The sequence below is a fragment of the Colletotrichum siamense genome (assembly GCF_013390195.1).
Source record: "Colletotrichum siamense strain Cg363 chromosome Unknown KSG_Cg363_contig10, whole genome shotgun sequence".
In the NCBI taxonomy this organism is placed as follows: Eukaryota; Fungi; Ascomycota; class Sordariomycetes; order Glomerellales; family Glomerellaceae; genus Colletotrichum; species Colletotrichum siamense.
Window position 1 is genome coordinate 2,809,713 of NW_023501023.1, and position 26,038 is coordinate 2,835,750.

Here is a 26,038-nt window from a genome sequence, read left to right on the forward strand (position 1 = left end):
CTGTGCGGTTTTCCACCGCAAAACCTGTGTGACCAACTCGTCCCAAATCTCAAGTTGAGAGCAGAACGTAGATTCTGCCGCTGGTAGGAGTACCCTCAACCAGGATCCAACGGGCATGAGTTCCCTGGACAGAGATTGCATCCACAGCTGTGATACCATCGCAAACATGTTACATCCCCTCACACCGATTTCGTAGCCCTCTGCTTCTCCCATATTGCTGCCTACTGGAAGCCCATTGGCCTCAATAAAGTTGCGCTGCAGCTGATACGCTGTGGAATCGCAGAGCTTTCGTGGTCAACCGAACGCCGCCAACTCTCAACTGCGATTTTCGAAGCCATCAGCGAAGCCACGCTACCTTTCGACTCATCTGTCGAATTCGCCTTGACATCGACTTTGGAATGAGCCTAGTATTAATACCTTCGGATAGCATTGCGTCTACATGGCTGTTTGTCCAGCAGCAGCGCAGAGAGGGCTGGATGTTTGATCGACCTGTAGTCGGTGATCATAAACCACCAACTACCCAGCACACATCCCGTGACTGCATGACAATAGGGACCAGCTAACGAACCAAATGCGACACTCCTAGCGGGTAGATATGCCGAAGATCTCAGGACCTACATAGCAAACACGCCAAGGGGCATCTCCCGTTGCATATCGCCCTTTCACTCCTGACGCATAGACCAATCTCGACTACCATGTCAGGAACATTGGGGATGGGCGAACAATGGACGATTGTAGACACAAACAAAATCAAAAACGGTTTGGATACAATTTCAACAAAGATGTTTGGAGAAGCGACATTAGTCAATGTCTCGAGTTGTTGGTCCTTACGCCAGTTAAGACATGCAATATAATAAGACGCCTAGTCGAGACAGGGCGGTTCTTAGGACTTCGCTGAAAGTTCCACAAATTTCACGTCGTCTGTGGAAGACGTGGGACATCTAAGATATCATCCAGCCATTAGCATCAGGCGCGAGTTTACCATCGGCCGCAGCTGGTCAAATCGTTACTCAGATAACCAACTTCTCACAACTGCGCCAGGCACAACATGATAACCGCGGGACGAGTGCGGCTCGTGGATTACTCCGACAGCGAGGGCGACGACGACATTCACAACAACGAGGGCATTGCACCGCCACCGCACGCGCAGGGAGACGCACCGCCACCCGAGACCGAGAACGAGCTCGCCAAGATCGTGATCGAGCTGCAGAAAAAGTACATTCGCGAGTACGAGGAGATCCAAAGAAGACAAGAGGAATGGCGCGAGGAGATACGCAAGTGGCAGGTTGGGTTTGAAGGGAAGTGGGAGCTTCAGCGCAGGTTGTTGGTGGATGTCATCCCGGTGCGTTAGGTTTGGGTATGACGAAGGCGAGAGTTTGATGCTGACTGATTGGGATGCACAGAAAGTGACCGGCATGCGCATCGGAGAGATGCTGGGTCGAGAAGGGATTCTTTCAGCAGCGGATGCGACGAACGAGGCGAGGATTCCGGCACCTCCGATTGCGACGCCGCCGGCGACGGCCCCCACTGCTCCGGGATGGGGTCAGGGCCCGGCCCGAGCGGAAGTGACGGTGACCGAAAGCGAGGCGAGCATTGATGAAGGGCCGGAGCCGATAGCGACAGCAGTACCCACACAGCCACAGAGGACGAGAAGCACTGGCAAAAAGGCGCCTCGGGCTGAGGTTCCTTCTTCACTTCGTCGACTGAACCAGGCCGCGAGGAAGATTGGTAAAAGCGCAGACTCGAGACAGCAAGACGTAACGGAGCCTCACAACCCGTACGACAACCCAAAGTATTGCAGTCCCTTGACCATCACAGACGAATGCGGCAACCAGAAGCCCTTGTTCAAGTTCAAACCGACACCTGATACGGTAGAGGAGCTTTGGGCGGAGTACCGGCATGGTCTTCATGGTCAGGCGCCCGTCGAGCAGTTGGAAGTAAAGTATCGAGCCAAGTGGCGCAACGACACATATGGCCGGTCATGGTTCACTCGGCGCAAGCCATTCTGGGACAAGATGAAGCAGATGCTGGCGGATGGAAAGACGGAAGACGAGGCGCTGGAGGTGATGAGAGCCCTTGCCAAAGGAAGCGTGCCGGGCCTTATGGGCAGGCTCTGCAAGGAGCGGGCAGGCAAGGGATTGAGGCCGAGGAAGCGCAAAGCCTCCCACAGCTTGTCGGAGACTGAACGCGCCAGGGGAGATTCGGAAGACACTAACGGCAGTCCGGCGGAGGAAACCGATGACGATTTGGAGGTCGGGCGATTGAATCCGGTCGTCCTGCGTAAACGGATCAGGATGTTGAAGGTTGGGGAACTTTCCAATAATAATGAGACCAGAACGAACTCAGGATGCGATGATAATTATGAGCCGTTGGAGGACTAACGTCTGGTCAAAAGGACCGATCAACTCGAGACGTCATTCAGCAGGCGAGTGATGGGTGCGAGACATCTCGAAGTTGCCCCAACTTAGAGACTGAGAACCTGTATTGAGCCGAGTCTCTTGGCTGCACAGAATCGGGTGGAATGATAGCCGTTGACAGGTCTGACAGGATATCTCGGGGGTTCGGTGAGCGTGGGGATTCAACGCCGGCTCAATGCCGGAGGACGCTCCGAGGATGCGGAGGGCCAGCTGAGTCTAGACCAGATACCGGTGTACCAATAGTACGGGAGACAGAGCAGTAATCTGATAAGGAAATGTCCGTGGACCCCAACACATCCCCGGATGCAGGTGATTGTGCCTCGGCCATGTGGACTTTGACTCGTTGAAGACAGTTTCCCCGGCCGATTTCTGCTGGGGCTGGGAAACCGATAGATCTGAATCTGCACAGCCAATTGGCCGAACGGTCAACATGGCAGCGAAACCGGCCTCGATTTGATCCTTTGCGACTAACAGAGTCATCCTAGGCAAGCGTTGGAGGCTAGACCAAAGAGACGGAAGACGAAGAAACAAGCTTCTGTCTAGAATCAGCTGGTCCCAAGTTTCAAAGACGACACATGGGCTTGCAACTTTGAAGTCAGAAGGGTCGGACGGACTCGCTTCGGCACTGTCGCAGCAAGCTTAGAAGGGGTCGCATCCGAGGGCAGACGAAGAGTGGGAAAGTGTATCGTGTTTGAGGGCGTGTCGTCGTCGTGGTCGTCAAGGCGAAAGGTCGATTGCGGCGCATCCCAAGCTGTCGGTGAGGGGCTTTCCGTGGGGATCCCTGTCGAAAATTATCCGTAAGAGCCCGGAAAGTGGTGTGATCTCTCGGGTTTGGAGAATCATGTTGGCAGCGGGGGGCAGGGAGGCCCTGGGGGAAAATGTGAGAGAGACGCCGGAACCAGACGCACGAGGACCATTTGGGCAGTTGATGCCTGGGGGGGCAGCTTGGAGAACGTGTGCATGCCTGAGGCTGAAGGGCACGCGAGCGGTGGGGCCTGTCAGGTGAAGGAGGATGTGGTCTGTGCAGACTCCGGAACGTTAGGTAAGCAGGAAGGAGGGAGGCCAACAGTCAGCGAAGAATAGGAGGAAGGAAAGAAGGAAGAAAAAAAAGGGAAGGACAGGGCAGGCACAGGGCGTCGTCGCACTTGCCTCACGGAGCACAGCAGGAACACATCAGGAGCAGCCACCAACACCTCAAGCAGGAGAAGGAGCACCGCAGCATGCATAACCCAGGCAGATTGCAAACAAACACGTCGATCCGGACTGCCATTGCGTGATAAATTGGATCATTTCCCATAATAAGCTTGGCCAATGCTGGGTATTGGTTGCAAGCTGTTTCTGCTGTGCAAGCGATACCTGTCGGCCATTCTCTGTGTTCGCAGTGTTCGCAGTGAACATCTTTTCCGGTGGTGTTCTTCAGTGGCTCCCTCGCTGTAAATAAAACGCTGCTGTACCTGAATGCAGACTTGCGAGTTTCTCGTCCTGCAACTGCCATAACTGCTTCCTGCATTGCTTGAATGCGCCTTTCCCCGCCAACATTGCAACTGCAACCGCCTGCAACTGGTTTACGAACGGTGGGCCAAACTTGCTCAAAAGGCAGGAAGTTGAAACTGGCAGCCAGTCACGATGCAAGGCCTGGTTTTCCGGGTAAGGCAGGGATGCCTTCAACCTAAGGGGGGAAAGGAGCAGGGGACCGCCGATGTTGGCGCGCCTTCCCGCCAATCGTTCGCTTCACACCCAGCCCTGTCCGCCCCCACTTTGTTCGTTATTTTATCCTTTTTTCTTTTCTGTCTGCCCCTCCCCCTCACCTCGACTCGACACTGGCGGCCCTTCTTTACGTCTTGCTGCCACGCCGCCTTGAAGCGTGCGAGATGAGTGTGCCTCGGCGGCCGTCTCTTCCTTCGAATGCGACTCTGATTCATCCGACCGGTAGAGCCCTGGAGGCACTCTTCCTTTCGGGTGCCACCTCCCGATCGGCTCGTTCGCAGACATCAGCTCTGGGCCATGCGTCGCAACCCTCTGAACCAACCACATGGATGCTTTCTTCGCCGTCGCACTGCCCAGACCCAGGGTCACAGGCATCAAAACAGGGTGTCGAGATGCCTGCCCAGCCTGGATAGCCGAAGAGCGGGAGCGCCTCCGGCAACGTCAAGTCCAAAATGCAACCCGATGCCGCAACAAATGCACCGTGAGAAAAAAAAAAGTCTCATCTCGACGCCGGCATCGCCATGGCTGTATGCCTGGAATGCCGAGGGTAACGGCCTGCGCTATCTGCTGGGGCTGAGATGTGCCAGGTACATTGTCTCTCATGAATCCGACGCTTCTTCCAAGTGACGGCGACATTGGAAACTCCAGCAGTACGTATTACGCTATTACTCGGCGGCACGCTCGCAGAAGACGGGATCAAGGGACTGCTCCACGTCAATTGGACACCGTGACGGGACAATAGAAATCCCACCCACACTCACCCATATTTACCCCGACATTCTTCCTCGCATGCGCATTCTGCAATCCGCAATCTGGCCCCCTTTCCCCTTCCGCAGCGCTGCCAAATTGTCGCCGCATTCGGATCGTCAAAGGGGTCATCGTTGTTGCTGAGCCTGGGTGCGGAAAGCAGAGAGTGGAGAGCCACGGGGCAAAACCTGGGGGAATCTTGCTACGCCACGCGCCCGTCTCATCTTCTCCTCCTCTTCTCTTCCCTTGCCCACTTTCCAGCTTCCTGCGTCCAACCCTGCATCCCTTTAACTACCTGGCCATCTGCAGACTTTGCTGTCGCTGGACCTGCGCCAAGCGAGTCCGCCGCTTTACATAAGGTCACCACCTCGCTCTTCACTCGCTCACTCTACCCCACGAATCGCCATTTTGGCTGAGACACGCCTGGGCACACGTCGTCTTCAAAGTCTGTACATACGGCTTTTCATCTCACGTGTCACCGGGCTCGACTTGTCTCATTCTCGCATACGACACCGCTTAATCAAGATCTAATATCTCACCTGCCCGCCTTCGCCCCATTTCGACGATACCCCAAGTTTTCACCACCGACACCCGCCCATCATGACTTCGAAAACGTTGCTCTCCCTCCCCGACGAGGTTCTGCTCCAGATTGTCGGACACTTGACACCACCTCTTGACGGCTTGGACATCCCCTTCACAGCCTACACCGATCCCGATGGAGTCGTCGTGAGCAATCGCGTCGCCCTGTACCGACTCGCCTTCGTCTGCCGCCGCTTGTCGGATCTCGCCATCCCGTCTCTTTACCAGACGGTCTACTTATGGGGCCGGTCACGTCTTCAATCGCTATTGCAGACTCTCCTAGAACGGCCAGAGCTTGGCGCAAACATGCGCATATTCTCATACGTCTCGTGTCTGGGCAGCGATCACTATCCCACCGACGTACTATGTCCGTACAAGCGTACCCATTGGCGCCACTTAGTGGAAGAGTCGTCCCGATTCCCGGACCGCATCAAGGCCTTCATGCGGGAAGCCAAGACGGATCTCGAAGTCGTTCAAATCGTTTTTGCCCTCGTTCTCTACTCGACGCCAAATTTGCGCACCCTCCACATGCGCATGCCCTTCGCCGCTGGCGAGTACCAGAAGCTCAAGGATATTCTTACTCCGGACATCGAACCCGACGAAGGCTGCCCCCGAGTTCTCAACTCACTCACCCGTATCATGCTGGAGCCCATGCCCGACTTTCCCGGGGCGACTTTCTGGCCCCGCCGCGAGCTGCCATGTCTACTGAGGCTGCCCAATCTCAAGGCCGTGGAGCTGGGATCTGCTCATTTCCGACCAGCAGCCCTCCCGCCAGGTGACGGATGGGGCGATGACGGCAGCTGGAAGCATGTTGAAGAGGTACGGCTCGTCCGCAGCAGCATGTGGGGTTCAGGCTGGCACGCCATCTGTGCTCTGTGCCCCAATCTGAAGCTTCTCGAGATGAGTCCTTCTGGCGTTTCCGACCAGGCTGCCGACGGCGAGCATAACCTCAACACGGCTCTGGGTCTTGTTGCCGAAACCCTCGAGACGTTTTCATTTGAGGGCATCTTGGCCGCCAACTTCTCCCAGCATGTCGGTGGAGACGGCACTCTCACCTGCTTACCCAAGATGAAGGCGCTGCGAAACGTCAAACTCGACATCGGCATCTTGTTTGGCAAGCCGGAGAGGATGGACAAGTTCGACGTCTTGGGAAGCCTGCCGCAATCCTTAGAAATACTCGACCTGGCAGAGCTGTGGCACGACGTTGAAATTGACAAGCTGGGATTCCAGGCCCGCAAACAGTATGAAAGCGGCATTCAGAACGCCTTGCGGAAGCTCGTTTTTGGAAGCAAGGAGAAGCTCCCGAACCTCAAGGAAGTCACCTTCCGCCCGAACCCCTTTTACGCTCAACTACCCTTGCCGGATACCCTCATGGTTGGAAAGTCGGACGTTGACTTCAAGCTGGTGTACTAAAGCCTCTCCTCGAGGTGAAATCATCCTATCTATCCCTAGCATTACAGCGAGCTCGGAGTTATCGATCATGCATGGAGGCAAAAGCATAAGCATTAGATATCACTGACTTAGATATATCCATTTAATCAAACCCATTTCTTCATCCGGCGCCCGCGCTCGGCTATGACTGAGAGTTTCACTTCATCCACTCAACTCACAGCCTCCACCAGCTTCGCGGTCGCTCATCTCTCGATGGCCCCCGGTAGGTTCGGCGATCTCCCACGACGTATGTCTTTGGACGGGATCGTCGATCATCCACGACATTGTCACGGGCGACATGCCGGCTTTCCTTCTCACGATCCCACGCTCGATCGCGACTACGGTCCTCGCCACCCCAGCTTCCCCGCCGACTATGCCTTCGAGGCCTCTCTTCCTCAACTTGGATCCGATCCTCACCATGACGATATTCCCCGCTCGCAAACCTCACCTCACTCCGGTGACGCCCCTGAGTCCTTGGACGATCCTCACTTCGATACCGCGTCGTCTGCTCACTACCCCGATCACTCGGCCTCTTACTCGTTCTCTCCTCCGTCGCCGCCGGCTCCTCGAGGATCCCACTAACCCTCCTCTGCCCCATCCTCTCATACTTCCGCAGCAAACCCACATACTTCACCCAGCAATCCGCCAAAATCTCCGTGCTCAGCTTCAAATCATCCGCCTCGGCGCCCATCAGCGCGATCCGCCGCGTCCACCCGCACTCCCACGCATCCAGCACCTTCCCGCACGCCCCGCCATGCGACGCCGCGTGCCGCCGCCGCTCCCTCTCGATCCGCTGCCGGCCCTTCTCGAGCTCCGCCTCCGCGTGCAGGAGGATCCGGCCGATGTCGAGCAGCTCCGACATGGCGAATTTGAAGTCCCCCGACTCGGCGGTCTGGAAGTCCGCGTCGCGGTCGAAGGTGGGCAGCCGGCGCCAGGGGTTGTGCGATGGGATGGGCGTTGGTGGGCGGGAGTAGCTGTAGGAATGACGGCGCGATGAGGAAGAGGATGAAGGGGGCGGGTGGTCGCAGACGTAGCGGTGATAATGCGTCGGCCGGCGGCACGACCTGCGGCAGCGGTGGAGGGTGCTTGAGAGGCTGCAGCAGCCGTGCGAGGGGCAGCGGCCGGCATGCGAGGAGGAGGAGCGCGGGAGCGGGCAGGCGCAGGAAGCCGGTGTCTCGTAGGGGTTGACGTAGTGTGTTTTGGTGGATGATATGATGGGCCGGACGTCGCAGGAGAGGGTGTGCGTGTGGACTTTGTAGCACATGGCGGCGGGTTGGCTGATTTGGGGATTTGAAGAGATGGGATGATTTGAGATGGGTTGAATTGCGGAGGGTGACTGGATGAAGTGATGAGGCCAAGGGAATGGGGAGGTTTTCGGCGCAGATATATCGCCCTCCTCCTGTGCGGTGAATATCATTGTTCAGGGTCTTGCGGGTCGAGGTGGAAGACTGGGTTGGCGGACAAAGAACCTGTGTTTGGATGGGTATGCGGGTGTTCTGGTGGTGTTGTTGGCCTCGTCGGTGAAGAAAGTCTTTGTTGTGTTGAACAGCATCTTGACATTCTTTCAACGTCGTCAATCCTGATTTTCTTCGACTCCATCAGGACGATTTCATGGACTGCGCCTCCGAACATTGGCTCTGCAGGCAAATTTTGGAGAGAAAAAGTGTTTTTTGTTACACAGCTACGGATTACAATACCAAGGAAGGAAAGTTCGACAATTTATTTCACACCAACACGACCAAGCGCCAAAGCAGCAAAACCATCACTCTCCAGGCGGATACGCCTCCAAAAGCGCCTCCCGCTCCGCCGCCGTAATCGGCATCACCCCGCCATGCCTCGCACTCGGGGGCATCACCCATCCCTCCCCCGCCAGCTTCCAGTCCGGATCCGCAATATCATCCGTTACAAGCGGGATATACCTCCGCCCCGTAAACTCATCCACGAACAAAAAGTACTTCTCCCCATTCACATCGCCCGGGTTCGATTTCACCACCGCCGGGCCCTCGATCTCGCCCACACCCGCAGTGGTGGAAATACAGCTCGCGACGACGTCCCATCCTCCCAGGCCTGCGGAGAGATTACTCGACTTCTCGTGGATTATGTCCCGGCACCCTGTCGCGTTGCCGGAGTCGTCCTTGGTGAAGCGGTGGTACACCCCGTCCACCTCGACAACGGTAGAATCATACCGCGAACCGCCGGCGTCCTGCCACATCCGCGCCTCGCTGAATTCCACAAAGTCGCTCGTCGTCGCGTAGAGGATGCGATTATATGACTTCCCCGTATGCTCCACATCATCCTCATCATAAAGGCTCGACGCCCAGAAGACGAACCACATCCCCGACCCCTTGTCAAAATACGCCTCCGGCGCCCACGCGTTGCCTGCCTCGGGCGGCGCGACCAGCACATGCCGCTGCTCCGACCAGTGCACCAGGTCAGGCGACTCCCAGACCTCGATGTGCCTGCTCCCCACGCGCTGGGCGTCGGTGAAGGACATGCCGCGCCCGATGGAGAGGTCCGTTGCCAGGAGGAAGAATTTGTCGCCGGTGGGGGCGCGGGTGATGAACGGGTCGCGGAGGCCGAGGGTGCCTTTGGAGGAGGTGAGGATTGGGGAGGAGGCGTTGAGGGGGGTGTAGGTGAGGATGTCGCCGGGGGAGGAGGCGGCGAGGAAGATGTTTTCGCCGCCTATGGAGTTGCGGACGAAGTAGACGAAGAGGTAGGCTTCGTAGACTGGTGAGGAGCGAGGGGTGGGGAGGCTGGGGGTGGAGGGGATGGTGGGTTTGGCATGGGTGGAGGTGAAGATGGCTGTGAGGGTGAGAAAGATGGCGAAGGGATTCATTGTGAGGTTTGGTCAGTTGGTTTCGTGTAAGGTCTTGATGGATCTGTTACTCTAGGGATCAACATGACAATTCGATTGATGATGGCCATCTTATGCTCAGCGAGGGCAGGGACGAAAAGAGCTTCGGTCGAAGGCCCGGGGGATATGTCGTCCTCGAGGACCTTGTGACTTCCTCACGGTCATCATCACAGCTTCATCTCCCATCCCGTTCGGAGCATCTTCAACGCTCCTCTACCTCCGGCGTCAGGGGTTGCAACAACCGTGCCAACCGGCGTGCGTCCCGACTGCCGTGCCGACTGCAACGCTAGAAATGCCGGGGCGGGAGTCGGACGATCAGCCTCACCGCTAGCTGGTGATTGGCTCGTGTCCCGGGCCTGCTGTCTAAGCTCCCGATGAGATGCTCCTTGGAAGAACACTTCTCCCATCAGATACAAGTGTCCGCATTTAGCCTTCACTTAACAGGCCATAAAAAGCAAGCAAGCAAACAATTCAGCAATAACGTAGAAGTAAATCATTCGATTCGTGAGATCCCACGACGGTTTCTTTTCAACATTCACATCCTGGCTGCTAAAGTCTAAGCAAGCTCCAGCCTCAGCGCATCATACTGAACATACAACGCATCCGGCAGAAGCGCAGTCTCTACACTGCTTGCATTGAACGGCAGACTCAACGTCAACTCGTTCCGCCCCTCTTTCAGCGCCTCCGTAGAGAAAGTGAACTTATTCTCAATATTCTGGCACGCGACAGCACTCCTCACGCCACACGATCCGCTGCGCCAGTACGGGATGACCCACGTTGACTCATACAGGTCGTTGAAGTTCACCGTCCACGGCAGGTTGCTGTACGGATGGCCCGACACAGTCCACTTGGCATTCCCGTTCGCCGTCTTGGTCCCGGCAATCTGCACGGTGAAAGTTGCCGTTTTGGCGGCGTCGAGCTTGTCTTTGGTGAGGTCAAAGGTGATGGTCCAGTTGTTCACGTTGTCGTAGTAGTTCTCCTCCCGGAGGTGGTTACCTTTGGCGGGGAAGAATGCCCAGTGGATGTAATTCAGGTCCTGTGCCTCGTCGCTCTGGCCAACTTGGAAGTTGACGCCCTCGGGGAAATCTTTCTCGTAATCATACTTGCCCCAGTAAATGCGGTATTGTTCTGGTTGAAGAGGCTTGGAGGTGTCCGGGGCGTATCCGTGGAGGTATTCTCCCGAAGACTTGTCGGGGACGCCGATTCGCCAGACTTCCTCGCCCGCACTCTCCTCTTTCCATTCGAATGTAGGCTTGGTCGTCGCAGTGTCTTTGGTTATTTCGACGTCGTCTTGGATGTACCATCCAAACACACCGTCCGCGTAGACGGTGACTCTGTAGGTTCCTTCAGCAAGGCGGGGTACTCTGAAATTTCCGCTCTCGTCGATCTCAGCCCAGTATTGAAGAGACTTTGTGTTGAAAACATTGAGCTGGAAGTCCTGCTTATTCTCCGACAACACAATAATTGGTCGCTTCGCACCCTCTGGAAGCTGTACAGTGCCCTCAAACACAGTCCGCTGCGTCGACGGAGTGAAGTTAGGAACATACTCCGCAATACTGTCGTAAAACGCCTCGTTCCACTCTGCGTCCGCAAACTGAACCGCATCAGCTCTCAACTCGGCCACTGTCGTCTCCGGGGCGCCTTTGTTGAAATAATAAAACTGCGGCCCCCAGGTACGATCGAACCCGTGAGTGATGTTCGGCATCGGCGCGCCGTGGTGACCCGACACCATGTAATTGTACACAATTCCGTCAACAACCAAGTCCGAGTGAAGCGGGCCTCCATAGTATGTCTCCATCGTGTTGTGAACCAGCCACGCGCCGAACGTGCTCCCATCAGCACTGGTAGAGCCGTCGCTGAATTGTCCGTGGACGTCGTGGTTGCGCCAGGACTCTGATAGTGTGTACTTGGTGAAGTAGTCCGAGTATTGCTCGGTATATGGGTCATCGGGCACACCGCCGACATATGTCGTGGCATCTTGCACCGTCACGGCCTGGGAGAATGTAGCATCCTTTGGTAGCGGCCCGAAGTTGCCCTCGCTGGTGGAGAAATGCGTCCAAAGCGGCGTGTTAGGTCTAAACAGCGTGCGCAGCTCGCCCAGATCACGGAGGAGCGGCTTGCTTTCGTTAAAGTACGTCAGGCGCGAGAAGGCATGCAACCCAGTCTCTTCGCCGCGGAGGAAGAAGTACTGCGACAGTGTCTGATTTGTAGCGGCGAACTTGTCGGACATGATGAGCCCGCCGAACGGGCTCCCTGTTGAGTCGGTGCCATTGATGAGCTGCAGCGAGGCCGTTCCGCCTGGCGTCCAGAAACCTGAGGGCGTGCATGAGCAGTCGAGGTAGGGACCCTTGCCGCGGTTGCCATTCAGAGGACCCAGGAGGTCTTGGCCGTCGAGGGTGAGGTCGGTGATGTGCCCGCTGGATTTCGTGAGGACAACGGAGAGGCGGTCGTTTGCAAGGGTTAGGTGGGTTGAGTTCTCTCCGGTCGTGAGACGAGCCGCCGCGTGGCTCGCAGCGGCGAGGATGAGAGTTCGGGAACCCCTCATGTTGGCGTCGGCAGACCTGTGGGATGAGTTGAACGACTCCGCCTACTGTTACACCAACCCGCGACTTCACTATAAATCAGTGACGACTTATATACTCGTGGAGAAGAATCCATGAATTGTAGGGTTCGTTTTCATGAGATCATTTTTAGATAATGCAAGGTGTCCGTGTCTGCAACCTGATGCCCCCGTCATGAACTACCCCGTAAAGCGACATGGAATAATTTCGGGCAGATGCAAGACCGAGCGCCAAGCTTTTTAAGAAGCAATCTCCATGAGGGCACCAATCCGACGCTGCCATCTGCCCACTGTAGTCGGCATTGCGCTAGCAGCCGTAGGTGCCGAGAAAAAAGCTGCCAAAAGCGAATGTTGTCAATTAAGCGACCTGTCGTAAAGGTTTCTGTCAACTAAGAGCCTTGGCAACTCTGGCGTTGCGATCGTCAGCTAGGTTTCACCAAGGAGGAAAGTGCGCCGCCTTGATCTCCGGCCGAAAGGCTCAGCCTTTGTTGATGAGTGTTTTAAAGATAAGCAGTGGCCAATTCAATCCTCTACAAACATTCGAAGCTCACAACCAATTACTCCATCTATCTTCAAGATGCCAAAGCAATCCCACGTCAATTGCCTCTGTAACCACCCCCCCCTAGAGCGGTTACAGCCTCACCAAAATTTCCCGAGATAAAGAAGTGATGTCCGCATGTTTCTAAGCAAACGCCCTTTCCCTAGAGCCCGAAAGAGACTGTGACTAATCGAAGCGTGGCGGACATTTGGAAAGCAAGGACAAATGGCAGATTGCAGCCGACTTTCACAAAGCAACAAGAAATCTTGTATCACCCTTACAGCAGAAGCCCCAGAGAAGACACTCTTTTGATCGAAGCTGAGGCTCTCTGAAACTTGAAGGGTAAAGTGTCAAAGCAGATAGAGCTTAGCGAACGATCGGCTAGTACCTTTTTATGCGATACTGCCTAAATTGACGCTCCAAAAGGTTTGTCGTCTTCAGTTGTCACTTAGGGTGGATAAGAAACACCTAGCAGTCTTCCACGTGTCTTGTTCTTTTGTTGATTGACTGAGAAGTGGAGGCTAATCAGTTGACTTGAAAGGAAGAACGAGGCTGATAGTGTTGACTGGTTGTGGTGCAGAAGTGGGCATGCGCTGGCTGTCGCTGCCGCATTCCATTCGCTACCTTACTGGTACCATATGTCATCGGAGATCCCACACTAATAATGATCTGACTGCGGGGTGGCAAGCGATGAAATATTCAGTCTCATGTTGCAAAAGTACCATCCGGGCCATCCTTCGTCCGATGGTTTTCGCCATCCAAGAGCTGGGCTGCTTACATGTGGGGAAGTGCAGGCAGCAATTTAGTTGCCTTCGTCCTCGTCCGCGTCAACGACGTTCATGCGGACATGCTTGAAACCTTTGAACCTGACAATCTATATACCTAAGACTTTGAGATACTTTCCTAGGTACATTAATTTTCACTGATTGGCCTCATAAGAGCTGGTCCTGCAATGTCTGAACCGACCGCAAATACAGAGGCCGGTGCCTCCCATGGCTCTCAACGTACGACAGCTTCACGAGCTAGAGCCCGAAGCAATCCAGCTGAAGATTCAAAGTATTTGAAAGCCTTCGACACCGAAATCAACTACATTCTTCAGAAAGACAGAAACGATGCCTGTGCAGAAGGCACTGGCCAGTGGTTCTTCCACCATCCGGTGTATCAAGCCTTTCAACGTTCCAAAGAGTCGCACCTGCTGCTCGTCACCGCAGAGGCAGGAGGTGGAAAATCGACCATCATGCGAACGCTCATTGATACTCTTCAAGCGACCGATGAGCCTCCACTAGTGTCGTACTTCTTCTTCAAGGATGACGATGACAGCCTCCGCGACTACGATGATGCCCTCAGCACCGTGGTTTATCAGTTGCTGTCGCAGGATCACACACTCGTGCAACATGCTCGGGCGCCACAGAAAGAGCACGGGGACGCAATGAATCAACAGACCAAGGTCATGTGGCAGATCATCACAAGAATGGCTGCTGAAGCGAAACGCGACGTCTATTGCATTTTTGATGCATTCGATGAGTGCGCTGGAGAAGGCCGCAAGCGATTTTTGACCGACTTATCAAGTGTGTTTGGCACTTCTCTTCAAACACCTTCTCGATTAAAGGTGGTCGTATCTTCTCGTCCGTGGGAAGAAGAAACCCATCTGTTCACCGAACTATTGAGGTCTCCAAGGACCAGTCATCTAGTAGGCGAGAATGCCACGGTTCAGTCTGACATTCGCAGTGTCATTCGACTGAAAGTCAAGGAAATAGCAAAGGAGAAGCATCTCGACGGAAACACTGAAGCTTTGCTTTTGGAAAGGCTTATGAGGACGAACGTGCGGACAAGGTCCTTCTTGGCCATTCGAATGGCGTTTGAGATGCTGCGCTCAGATGTGAGAATGAACCGAGAGGCGACAGAAGAGGTCATTGACAAAATTCTCGCCGGTGTCCCCCAACAACTTGGGGACCAGTTCAACAACATGTTGAACCACAGCCCAGACAAGGAACACGCTTGGAGGCTTCTCTGCGTTATCCTCGTAGCGCGAAGAACAATCAAGATCCCAGAGTTCAAAGTCATTTATGCTCTCACACAGAGGTCATGCGGCAACCTTGGTCTGGCGAAGTCGTATGACGAGCTCGATCTAACAGCCGACGACGAGGAGTTCAAGAGCATGGTACGGGCTCGATGTGGTCTGTTCATAACCTTCGGCAAGAACTCGGTCTACTTGTTTCATCAGACAGCGAGGGAGTTCTTGATGGCCACAGATGACATGGCTATGGCTCCGCCCTTCGATCGATTGGCGCAGAGTCCAGGCAGCCTTGACGCGAACGAAGTAGCTTCGTGGAAAGGCTGTATTTCGAAGGAAGATGCCAACCTGGTCTGCGCCAATGTCTGTCTTGACATCCTGAACATGGACATATCCCGCCAACGAATACTTGAAATGTGAGTTTCTAGTCTTTGACCGAAGGCTGAACGTAGGACACCTCAACTAATCGTCTCTATGTTCCAGATTCGACAGCCTTAACGCCGGAAACGATATGTTTCAGGACATACAAGATTTCGTTTCGCCACGCCCATTCTTCATGTACGCAGCGTTCAACTGGCATGAACACATCATCCTCAGCGGTGACAGCGCTTCAAAGACTCTGCTGGACGATAAATATTGCGCAATTCTGGATATTGGCAAGCCCAAATTTTGGGCTTGGTTCCTTCCCCTCAATGAGTACATCAACACTAGCACTGTTCATCCCAAAGCAGTCATCTCCAGTGTCTGGGCACCAGACGAGAAGAAACGTCGGCACAGCGTCCAGTATGGACTCTTTCTGAGAGAAAGCTGTCTGCAGAATCTTTTTCCAATGGGTAGTAAGGTCCATGCTCTGTTCAAAGATGCAAACCCGGTGCCAAAGTAGGTAGAACCAAGGAATACGATATTAGACTCAAACACCACTAACCCATATCGATAGACCGCAAACCGAAGGTCCTTATTGGGAGGCTGAAGGCGGTTACGAACTTGTCGATGCGTTCCACATGGCTTTCGGGGAATATGAAATGATAAGTGCGAATCAAGCAGTCCGGGCATTGGAGGAAGGCGATACGGAGCGAGGATCAATGCTCTCAGCAGATGTTCCGATTCCAACAATGATCTGGACATGTATCACAGATATTTCACCCAACGCTTTTCGCACGACTTTGGCTTCCATGAAGGATCTGAATTGGCTGCGCGACGTACCAGAACACATCTTATACCGCCGATATAGATGGAGCGGATGGTGCTCCCGGACTGGGAAGGATTTGAGAGAGGACCGTCAAAAAAATTGGTCAAAACCCTGGCCCCCTTCTACCCCGACGATATATGTGGCGGGTCAGAACACATCACCGAAAAGCACCGACCTGTTTGGTGCGCTGGCGGACTGGATAGAGTCTTCAGAAAAGGCCGCAGTCTTTGCGCAGGAGCTATGGGAAGCAGGGGGGTTCTTGGTCCCCTGTTTGTGCATCAGGCTCATCCAGGCCGGAGCAGATGTTGACTGTAAATTGTGGAATGACGGCAAGACCGCCCTGCAGATTGCAGCCACCCTTTGGGAGCACGACTTGATACGAATCCTTTTAGATTTGGGAGCAGACCCTACCGTATGCTCTTCCAATGGTTACACTGCGTTGCATTGGCTGCTTCATCCCGACAAAGCCTTCAAGCAGCTCAATGAGGCACTGAGAGAGAACCCAAAGCGTCAACCGCGCCATCGAAAATCTCGGATTTCAACATCAGTAAAGTCCCTAGCACGATCATCTCCAACCGACACATCAGCAATCGACGTACTGTGCGGGGACGGGAAGACGCCCCTGATGCTTGCTGTAAGAGAATCCCCGACAGCGACCAGGACCCTCTTGGACGAAGGTGCAGAGCCTGACAAGCGAGATGGTAACGGCCGAACTGCGCTCATGCACTATTTCCTGTCTGGGTTTAATGGCCGTGCAACCTCCACCTTGAATTATCTTCTGCAAGCAGGATCGGAGAGTCTTGCGGCCGACTCATCCGGAAGAACGGTGCTCAGTTACTGGGCACGACGCGTTACCAACAAACAGCTTTCTTACCTTTACCCCGGTACCAACTCTTACAACAAAGCTTTCCATGCATTAGCCACCTTCGGCCCCCTCTCTGAGCGACACGTCATGGTACGGGAGCTAGCCAAGGAAGTTATGCCACTCGTGGTAGCGGCAAGACTTGGGAACGCTGAGCTATGCTGGGCACTGTTGGAAGGAGGAGCGAATCCCGACAAGCACGGAGTTCCTATGAAAAGCCAATTAAGTATAAACGGCGGGAGCGTGTCTTCGGACTTGGAGGACCTGGTCTGGAATCCTGTTCTGGTCGCATTGTGGACCAAAGCGTACGTGACCACCGCAATCCTGCTGGCATACGGAGCGAATGTCAAGTTCCAGGTTCCCACGCGTAAGCGAACCAAATGGAACCGATGGAGAGTTAATAAATCAGGCATCACGCCGCTCCATCTGGTTGTTGGCGGCAATGACCGCTACACTTGGGATGGTGACAGTAAGCTGGCGCTCTCCAGTGGCGGACAGGCTGAAGGGTGTGCGTTTGGTGCAGCAACAAACCCAGATTACCCAGTCACGCACCGATCAGCCATGGAGTTCTTGGCCAAGCATCAAATGGATCACTGGGCGAGACATCGCGCGAGAGAGAATGCCGAAGCGAGTTCAGATGTGAGATATTCCTCGCATATATGATCATAAAGATGGCGCTGACCTTGCACAGTCTGAATATGAAATCAAACGAGCTCCGCCGTCAAACGATAGCAAGAAAGCAGAGATGGTCCCATTTGACACCCTCTTTGGCGGAGAATTCCTGCCGAAACCTCATCATGCACTCGATTCACTTCTTAAGGTCATCATCAACAAGAACCAGACAGCCGACGAGAGTCGTGCGGCATTGGCAGAATACATGCTGCAGAATGGTACCGCCGTAAATGCAACAAGTCAGGAAGGCATCACCCCATTGTTCATCGCCGTTAGCCAAGGTAAACTGGATTTTGTGAAACTTTTACTGCAGCACGGCGCCGACCCAAACCTTGCAAGCAAGGGGGGCTGCAGGCCCTTGTTGATAGCAGCACGGAACGGCAATGAACCCATCACCGAAGCGCTTCTTACCTCAGGAGCCGATCCGAATGCACAGCTTGACAATCTCCCGCCAGGAGAGTGTACTTGCGTCGCTTTCGTCGCGTGGAACCGTTTTTGTCATGACGCCTGTTACGCACCGCTTAACTCTCTAGCGATAGCGGCAGAGCGTGGGCATATCGATGTCGTGAAGACCTTGCTGGCACACGGGGCGGATGTGAATTTGCCTATCGTGCATCATGTACACGGTAGATTGCCAACTAAACGCGAGCGGAGGCGCCGTGAGTTGGATCACACGCCAGATTCTTCGGATGCCGAGTCAGACTTAGACACAGAGAGTTGGGAAGGACGCATTAGCGTCGGAACCGCGCTGACATGGGCTCGAGGGGAGGTGCGGGATCTACTTCTGCGACATGGTGCGGACGCCGCCATAGAGAAGGCGCCACGGAGATGCGAATGTCCGACCATTCAGAAGCGAAAACAGAGAAGCGGTTTTGGTCGAGACTCCGATGACGACTATCCCACAGACGAAGAGAGCGGCTCTGATACAGACTTGCCATGGCGAAGACGTCGGTCTTTGATCAGGAACGCCAGCAGCGACAATAGTTCTTAGAATCGTTTTCTTATGTTCGGCTCAGATGTGTTTGTCCCAGCCCTGGCAGTAGTGGAGCAACTTTGAAAACGGGTGATGAGCAACTGAGGCGAGCCGCGAAGAATGACTTCCAATCATCTCCAGAGGATCAGGCTTTTACACACCGAACAACATGTTTAGGTACTCTGATGAAGTCATAGAGTAGTGTGTAAAATAACATTGTTACTTGCTTCGCAAACTTGAACTTCGTTTTGAAACGTATCCCTTCGGAGCAGAGTGCCCGTCCGCGAGCAGGCGGGAATCTCCTAAATCGACCAACACCAAGACTGCTAAGAAGCTTCCACCTCCTGGAAGTCGATCTCAATCTGCTCTTTGGAAGTGTCGCCACTGCCCATCATCTCCCCTTGTAACAACCCGTCATCCTTGATCTTTCGTCCCTTCAAAGAATGGAAAAGACGCCGACTACATCGGTACTTGTTCACCCTGTACCCAACCACTATCTCATCTAGGACACTGAACTCTAATTCATGGCTGTTCTCTCCACTAAAACCTGCGGAGGATCCCGCAGTTACATCGCTATTGGGATCGGAAATTGTGGCTTGAGCAGAAGCCTGACCTTCGGATGATTGCGCTGCGTTGTAGTGGAGATTCCTAGCGACCTTCAATCCAGTGACCATATAGAGTTCCGCAGTCCAGGCGCTCGAAGATTCGAGAAACTCTTGAATCGGTTCAATCGCAAGCGCTTTCGAGAGGAAGTCCTTGTCAGGATCGAAGTAAGTCGTGATCACCTGGTCACAAGAGACGGTGTTCCCAGAGTGATTACCTCCAGACATGGTTGCCGAGCCCCCAACAAAACTGCTGAAAGCTTTCAACCATGCCTCAAATTGTCCACTTCGGATTTTTCCTATGGTCTCCTGGAAACCCTGTTGTGAAACTGGAGTATAGAGAAGGTCTTCGGGAATTGAAGGACGATGTACCGGAAGACGATTGAAACTGGGGTAGACGAAGTCGAGGTCTTCGAATATCGCGCCGAGGAAGAGTGGTCCCCCATGAGCTGCGATGTCGAACCTTGGAACCACATGATACGTGTTGATTCTCCCGGCAACAGATGCCATCATATTCGACATTCACTTGACGCGGAAATAGTGACTTGAATGGTTAAATAGTCAACAATGTCCAATCCGAGGGTTCTTGTTGAATGGGAAGAGTCATCAAACGGGACGGGCTCACGCCCCCCTTTTGTATGTTGGCGGTATATGCAGGCGCACGCTAGTGAGATTCTTGGCCGGAAGCTACACAGTGATAAATGCCAATAAGAGCCACACACGTTCAACTGCATCGGTGGAGAGCCTCGTGCCATGCACGGTACTTTATCAGAACGGTTCGGGTAGGAATCGTCGGCAGCTGATGACGTATCTTTTACGAGGGCAAACATATCTGTGGCATAGAGTCAAGCTGTAAATTGTCCTTTCGAGTGGTACCACTAGAAAACAGAAACCTTTGTTAAGACCCGTGCACTAAGTCGTCGTTATATTCTGCTGCAAATAACAATGCAACTTTTGCGAAGACACAAGCTCGGACATATGACCGGATTGAATGAAGTAGTCGTCCAAAAGAGAGAATTCATATAGCATAGTGTTGAGTAACCTAATGTCATTCGTAAATTACGATGCCTCTTAGAGCTCCCGCAACATGATCTTCGCTAGCACCCGGTTCCCATAGCCCTCTTCGCCATGGCTTCAAATAATGATATACGCCTTGAACATCACCATTATCGGTCATATAACGACGGAACAGCTTCCTCATGACCCCATACCTCATGAATGCATCGGCATGCTTTGAGTCAAGATGTGTCCTGGCGAATTCAAGCACATTTGCGGCAATTGCAGCGGCAACGGGTGTTGCAAATGACGTTCCTGAGATGCATGTGGCCTTGTCTTTCCACTGCGACTTGACTTTATCCCCTAGTGTTGCGAAGTTGTCCATCTCGACTCCGTTGGGGGAACCCAGCGGGAAAGGATTCATCGTGTGATTGACTTGTGCCTGCTCGTTCGCTGCGTGTATGCAAAATACGCCCTTTTCGGAGCTTGGCCAGGATCGATACCCATTCCCTCCTGTATTTGAAGCAGCTGCAAAAATCAGCTTACCCATCATGACCAGGCGTTGCATCTCCTCGTGAAGATTCGTTGCTTCAGTGGCCATTGGGCTCAGTTTACCAAGGCCGAAAGATAAATTTATCACGTCAGCATTGTCGCCAGCCCATCGTAGTGCCTGGTTTACTTACAGTTAGCATTTATTCGAGTGGCCTTAACGGGTGAATACCAATGGTTACCTCTGCGAGCTGTGAGATATTGAGCGAGTCAAAGATTTTGGAGTCGGAAATCTTAAGCACATAGATGTCTGCTTCTGGAGCGAATCTTAGTAGTAATCGGGTTACCTGTGTCCCGTGGCCATTCCGGTCAATAGCGAGCCCCTCTTGCTCTGTGAAATCTTTCTTATCTTTTATTCTTGATCTCCCGCCCCTCAACACTGAATCCTGGGGATCATAGGAAAACCCAGTATCCAGCACAGCAATGCGGACATTCTGACGTGAATTGTCCAGAATATTCTTCGATCCTCTGATGATGAACTCGTTGATATACTGTCGCATGTGTTGCGTGAATGTTTCTGGTTTGGATATTTTGTTGTCCCTATTACGCTCTTAATCAATACTGCGAAATGAACAAAAACGTTTCGTCAACACACCATTCAGGCCACCTTCCATCCTCATCAGAGAAAAGGGTATAGGTAGTGTGGGCTTCTTCTGAACCCGATTCCAAAGCCTGTGCTTCGTAGTTACGCTCTAGATTATAACCAGTGCTTCCTTCAGGCTGCACGAGTGGGCTTCTCGTGTTGGGAGCTGTGTCCCACAAGTCTAGTTGATCAGTGAGGTGTTTAGCGATGTGATCTTTGATAGCTTTCCGCGTCGAGAGTCTTTGATCATCCCCAGAATTCAAGTTTGCCCGGTAAGCTAAACAGTAACGCACACATCCCAGAACCGCTAGGCCGAAGGATTTGGTGAGTTCGCCGGAGATGTAGTCTCTTGCTACATCGGTTAGAGACTTACTCCACTCGATAAGACTGGTTTGTTGTGACCGAGACGAAATCGGGCCCCCTCCTTTCTCGATATCAATAAGAAGTTGGGCAAATGACAGCAGAAATGATGACAGGTCCGTTTCTCTGCCGACCAAAAACCATTCTAGGCTTGTCGTTTTGCTGGTTTCGTAATCTGATGCAAAGTGAGATAATATATGAGGTTCATCCAGTTGCAGCCATGGATTGGCTCCATGTTCGAAGAGAATGTGAACGTTGCTGACAGTCCAGATATTTTGCGTCCAAGGTTCCAAGCATATCTCATGCAAAGAAGATGCTAGTCGTTTCGTGAGACGAAACTTCCTAACATTGAACTCCCGTCCCTCGTTGCCTGCGGAAGGCATTTGTCTGAGGAGGAGTTTCTCCAATGGAAGATGTTCCATAGCAGTCCTAGGCACCAGATCCTTCATAATTGTATCCAGATCATTGCTGCTCCAAATGCTAGATTGACTGAAGTGTAGACGAAGTGGAGTCTCATACAACTCTGACTTCTTTTTTTCGACACAAACGTTAATGGACATGGCTGTATCATTATTTGGCTCATCGCTGAATCGTGTCCAAATCTTCGTCAGTACTATATTAAAACACTGCACAGAGAGATTCGAAAGGCCTCACCTCTTAAAAGTGCAAACAGTCGGATGGAAACCATGCAATGGTGCACGATCCTGAAATGGGCAGCCGCAGCTCAGAAGCATTCGGAATTCCGATTGACCCTCTTCAACGCCGCGCAGATTTAACAGCGCCGGGTGTTCCTCCTGGTCGCAAAAGCCATAGCTGAAGTGACCAAATAGAGATGATAGATTCGAAAGTCCCAAATATTGTTGACTTTGGCTCGTGATAGAGGCGGACCTTTCCCGTTGACGAGGCAGTAGTGGTATTGACGGCATTTGGATCTCGTCTAATGCATTGTTGAGGTCCACGGTATTGCTCACTTCCTTTCTCAAAGTTGAAATCACGGGTTGAAGAGCAACTTCCAGTTGGGGTGTGAGTTGGCCAACGTCATTTACAGCCTGAAGGTGCCGAGAAATATGAGAGTACTGGGGATCACCAGTAGCGTCTCCGGATGCCCCGCCCAGTTGCAGATTCTGGGGAATCTCTTGTATGGAAAGTTGCCGTAGCTGTGATGAGTATTCAGTTGACAAACCCAAATCAAGAATTCAACTATGAGATCTGCTTACCCGCGACTCCAAACAACCGAGACGCTTAGCTGTGCATTCGCGGACGCGTGCTAAATGATGGTTTTGAGTCTCAACGTCACTCTCGACCTCTCCTAGAACACCACAGGCGGCTTCGTTTGCTCTTTCCAGACCTCCATTTTGCAGCATATAACCCGCCTCAAACGCACTGAAGAGTTGATCGTTCCACTCATCTAGGCTGTCAAGATCGTCTGGATTGTTGGATAGGTGGGCCTGTGTCCAGGTGTTGAGTTGACCCCACGATAGTTCCGTAACCCTTCGAAGAATGCTAGTATTCCTTTGAAATATCGGCTGCGACATCGTTAATACACAGGTGTCAGCATGGCGTTTTTCTTTGAACAATATCCGTGGCGCGCCGCCGTACCAATGGTGGCGACCCGGCGGGTCATTGGCATTGATGTGGTGGTTGACTTTAGTGAGGACCTCAACTCCCAGTCATGCGAGAAATCAGACGTGCGGGGTCACTGCCCGTCATTAGGCTTCGCTTCCAAAATCGTGTTCGCACAGAAAATGATAGTGCCGACGTATCTTTGTGGTACTCGTGCTTGAAGCGAATACCTGAAGTTACCTCTGTGAACAAAGACGCAGGCTGGTCATTAACGATAACATAACATTGGCTCGCTTCTCCCATGGCCAGGGTGAGTGGTCGCCTGACTCACTCAGGCTTGGCATTGACAAGGCGACCATACCCCTAGGCTGCCTAGCTGTAATCTCACCAAATCTCCATTTCCGAAACCACAATCCTCGAGAACATTTGGTCTGCATGATATGAGCTGTGGACAACAGTTCATACTGCTGTCAAAGGCTTCTTCTCGATGACGGTGGCCATCGCTAAAATTGCCAAGACGTGCGATACCCTTTTCAAGGATTATCTTGAGGGCCCGAGGCTATACAGAAGCCGGATCACGGGATGTTTTGATCAGTATTCTTCTTGGATGAGTTTCTCAAAGGTTCTGGAAGACAACGAGCATCGCCTCGACAGACAGCTTGCCAACAGACCAGACACCAAGGACTTGATTGTCTTGATGTTAAGGGTCCTGGAGAAGAATTTGAAGTACGGTACGGTGATGACACCCAAAAACATGCGAAAAAGACCCTGCTAACTAATCAACTCCAGCAATCGCACATCATGTTACTGATCCACAGCGTTTCTTGGTAGAAGGACAGTCAGAAGGCGACTCCGCAGTACATGGGATCATTGGAGCGGTTACACATCTCCATCGCGTCGCAAAGATTATCCGAAAGAGTTCCGAATCGCCTGTGATACAGACGACACAAAGTTTCATCACACATCAAAGGCGTAGTGCCTTCAGTCAGCATACACTTCAACGGGTTTCCAGCCTTTTCCCAAAAACACAAAGATCACTCCAACTACAACTGGCGCGAAGTATAATTCATCGTCGAGAAATATTAGAGTACAACCATCAACGTTCTGGGGACAGCTCGAGCCAAGTCGGTTTGGGGCCCCACCATCAATATGAGAGTCTCCCGCCGGTGGCAAAAAATTGGCGGGACACGGCAGGTGAGGCATCCTTCCGCATCGACGCGTATGACGCCAACATGGGGACTGTGATAACCTAGCAGCCTCTCCTGTACCGTCGTCTGGGAATAAAATTGCTAATGAGAAGAATGATGATGATTTCCTTGCTGATGAGTGAGTCAAATTAGACAAACTCAAAAATGGCCGCTGCGACTATTGCCATATGCCTTTGCCGAGTTCTGTAAGAAGCAGTGAAGCCCTCTGGAGGTAGGCACCATGATCTCAACTTTCATGACTCCCTGTTGTTCACGCTAAATCTATACTTAGCTAACTTCAAAATACAGGGAACACGTGGATAATGACCTGCAGCCGTATGTCTGTATTTCCGAGGAATGTGGAGCATCCTCCGCGTCGCCGACATTCTCTACAGTCGTCGAATGGGTATCTCATATGCGAGGACACAATTGGAACTGGCCTTCGCGCATACATCGTCAAAGGTGGATGTGCCCTTATTGTTCGCCGAAGAAAAAGTTCTCATCCGAAAGATCTCTCGTCATGCATCTTTCGGAAGATCACTTCCAGGGACAGCCTTCTATTGGTGATTGGATACAACTCACCGACGTAGCCATCCAGTGTAAATCACTGGACGTGCAGGATGAGAACGAATGTCCTTTTCCATCATCAGCATGCTCGGCGAGTATGATGCGGTATGAAAGCACAACACCCACGGGAAGTAGTGAAAACGAAGTGCTAGAACAACACATAGCTCTTCATCTGCGCAACATTGCTATCCATTTTATAAATTGGTCAAGCGATGCATCTACAGTTTCGGGCGACGACGTTGCAGCCAAACATAGTTCAGTCGTCGGCGGGTCTCACAGCTCTCAGTCCCCTTTAGGAACACTACGAGCCCGCAGCATTCACAGTACAGAAGAACGGTGGTCTTACTACATAAGTCAACCACCCTCACTGGCTACTTCCTCTAGCAACAATACAGGTCGTAGAGAGGGGTCGTCGTCTTCAGGCAGGCAGAATCGGTGGGAGGCATTCTCCCACTCAGACATGGGGGTTATGGCTAGAATGACCATGCTTGGCGGAATACGCAACCATAAAAGTCATGCAAAAGCAGCCATCGAAGAGTTTGACAGATCGTTCAATACTAGTTATTGACGATGATACTGGATTCTTAACTGTGTCGTCGGAATTGCAGCCTGTAATGTGAGTAGAGGATAGATGAGGGATCATGGAAGTGAAAGTGGCTTAGGCGTTGATTATCCTCCGCTGGCGATGACTCCAATCGCCTTATGCTACAAAGGATGAGGATCCATGGAGGGATGTTGGCTGCTGTGGGCTGTGTGCACTTGAAAGCCAGTATCAGGTCAAAGACTAGGATTTCTCATGAATTGAACTTTTCGCAGCACAAAACACCTTTTCACTTAAATATAGTGATTTAAACTGCCGTTTGAAGTAAGACCAACCGAAGATGCGAGTTTCTTTAATAATATTCCCGATCATGTTGACGTTGCGAGAAAGATCAATGCTAAGTGTGAATTAATCTGCATGCTTCTGTGATCATCCTACTGCATCCACAACTATAGGCTTAGCCAGGCATTGGCTGGGTTTGTCAATAACACCAAGTGGATTCATAGGTTTAAGCTCCTAATGAAAGAATCATGCCATTTGAAACGCA

The 26,038-nt window shown here is 52.6% G+C and overlaps 6 protein-coding genes across 6 annotated transcripts; 3 read left to right on the forward strand and 3 right to left on the reverse strand.

Moving 5' to 3' along the window:
• Positions 1 to 1,048: 1,048 nt before the first annotated feature.
• On the forward strand, positions 1,049 to 2,381 carry MSN1 (the record flags this gene model as incomplete). The annotated part of the gene is made up of 2 exons (XM_036646486.1): positions 1,049 to 1,342; positions 1,404 to 2,381. 2 exons carry the CDS (start codon positions 1,049 to 1,051, stop codon positions 2,379 to 2,381), a joined length of 1,272 nt encoding a protein of 423 aa, XP_036487994.1.
• Positions 2,382 to 5,471: 3,090 nt separating this feature from the next.
• CGCS363_v014638 (uncharacterized protein) lies at positions 5,472 to 6,863 on the forward strand (the record flags this gene model as incomplete). Its single annotated transcript, XM_036646487.1, has 1 exon — positions 5,472 to 6,863. One exon carries the CDS (start codon positions 5,472 to 5,474, stop codon positions 6,861 to 6,863), a length of 1,392 nt encoding a protein of 463 aa, XP_036487995.1.
• Positions 6,864 to 7,056: 193 nt separating this feature from the next.
• Positions 7,057 to 8,145, reverse strand: CGCS363_v014639 (uncharacterized protein; the record flags this gene model as incomplete). The annotated part of the gene is made up of 1 exon (XM_036646488.1): positions 7,057 to 8,145. The coding sequence occupies one exon, from the start codon at positions 8,143 to 8,145 to the stop codon at positions 7,057 to 7,059; it is 1,089 nt and encodes a 362-aa protein (XP_036487996.1).
• Positions 8,146 to 8,643: 498 nt separating this feature from the next.
• CGCS363_v014640 (uncharacterized protein) lies at positions 8,644 to 9,717 on the reverse strand (the record flags this gene model as incomplete). The annotated part of the gene is made up of 1 exon (XM_036646489.1): positions 8,644 to 9,717. One exon carries the CDS (start codon positions 9,715 to 9,717, stop codon positions 8,644 to 8,646), a length of 1,074 nt encoding a protein of 357 aa, XP_036488718.1.
• Positions 9,718 to 10,291: 574 nt separating this feature from the next.
• On the reverse strand, positions 10,292 to 12,280 carry rglC-0 (putative rhamnogalacturonate lyase C; the record flags this gene model as incomplete). Its single annotated transcript, XM_036646490.1, has 1 exon — positions 10,292 to 12,280. The coding sequence occupies one exon, from the start codon at positions 12,278 to 12,280 to the stop codon at positions 10,292 to 10,294; it is 1,989 nt and encodes a 662-aa protein (XP_036488919.1).
• Positions 12,281 to 13,825: 1,545 nt separating this feature from the next.
• CGCS363_v014642 (Vegetative incompatibility protein HET-E-1) lies at positions 13,826 to 17,855 on the forward strand (the record flags this gene model as incomplete). The annotated part of the gene is made up of 6 exons (XM_036646491.1): positions 13,826 to 13,837; positions 13,891 to 15,263; positions 15,331 to 15,726; positions 15,785 to 17,537; positions 17,590 to 17,796; positions 17,847 to 17,855. The coding sequence occupies 6 exons, from the start codon at positions 13,826 to 13,828 to the stop codon at positions 17,853 to 17,855; spliced, it is 3,750 nt and encodes a 1,249-aa protein (XP_036488123.1).
• Between the last annotated feature and the right edge of the window lie 8,183 nt (positions 17,856 to 26,038).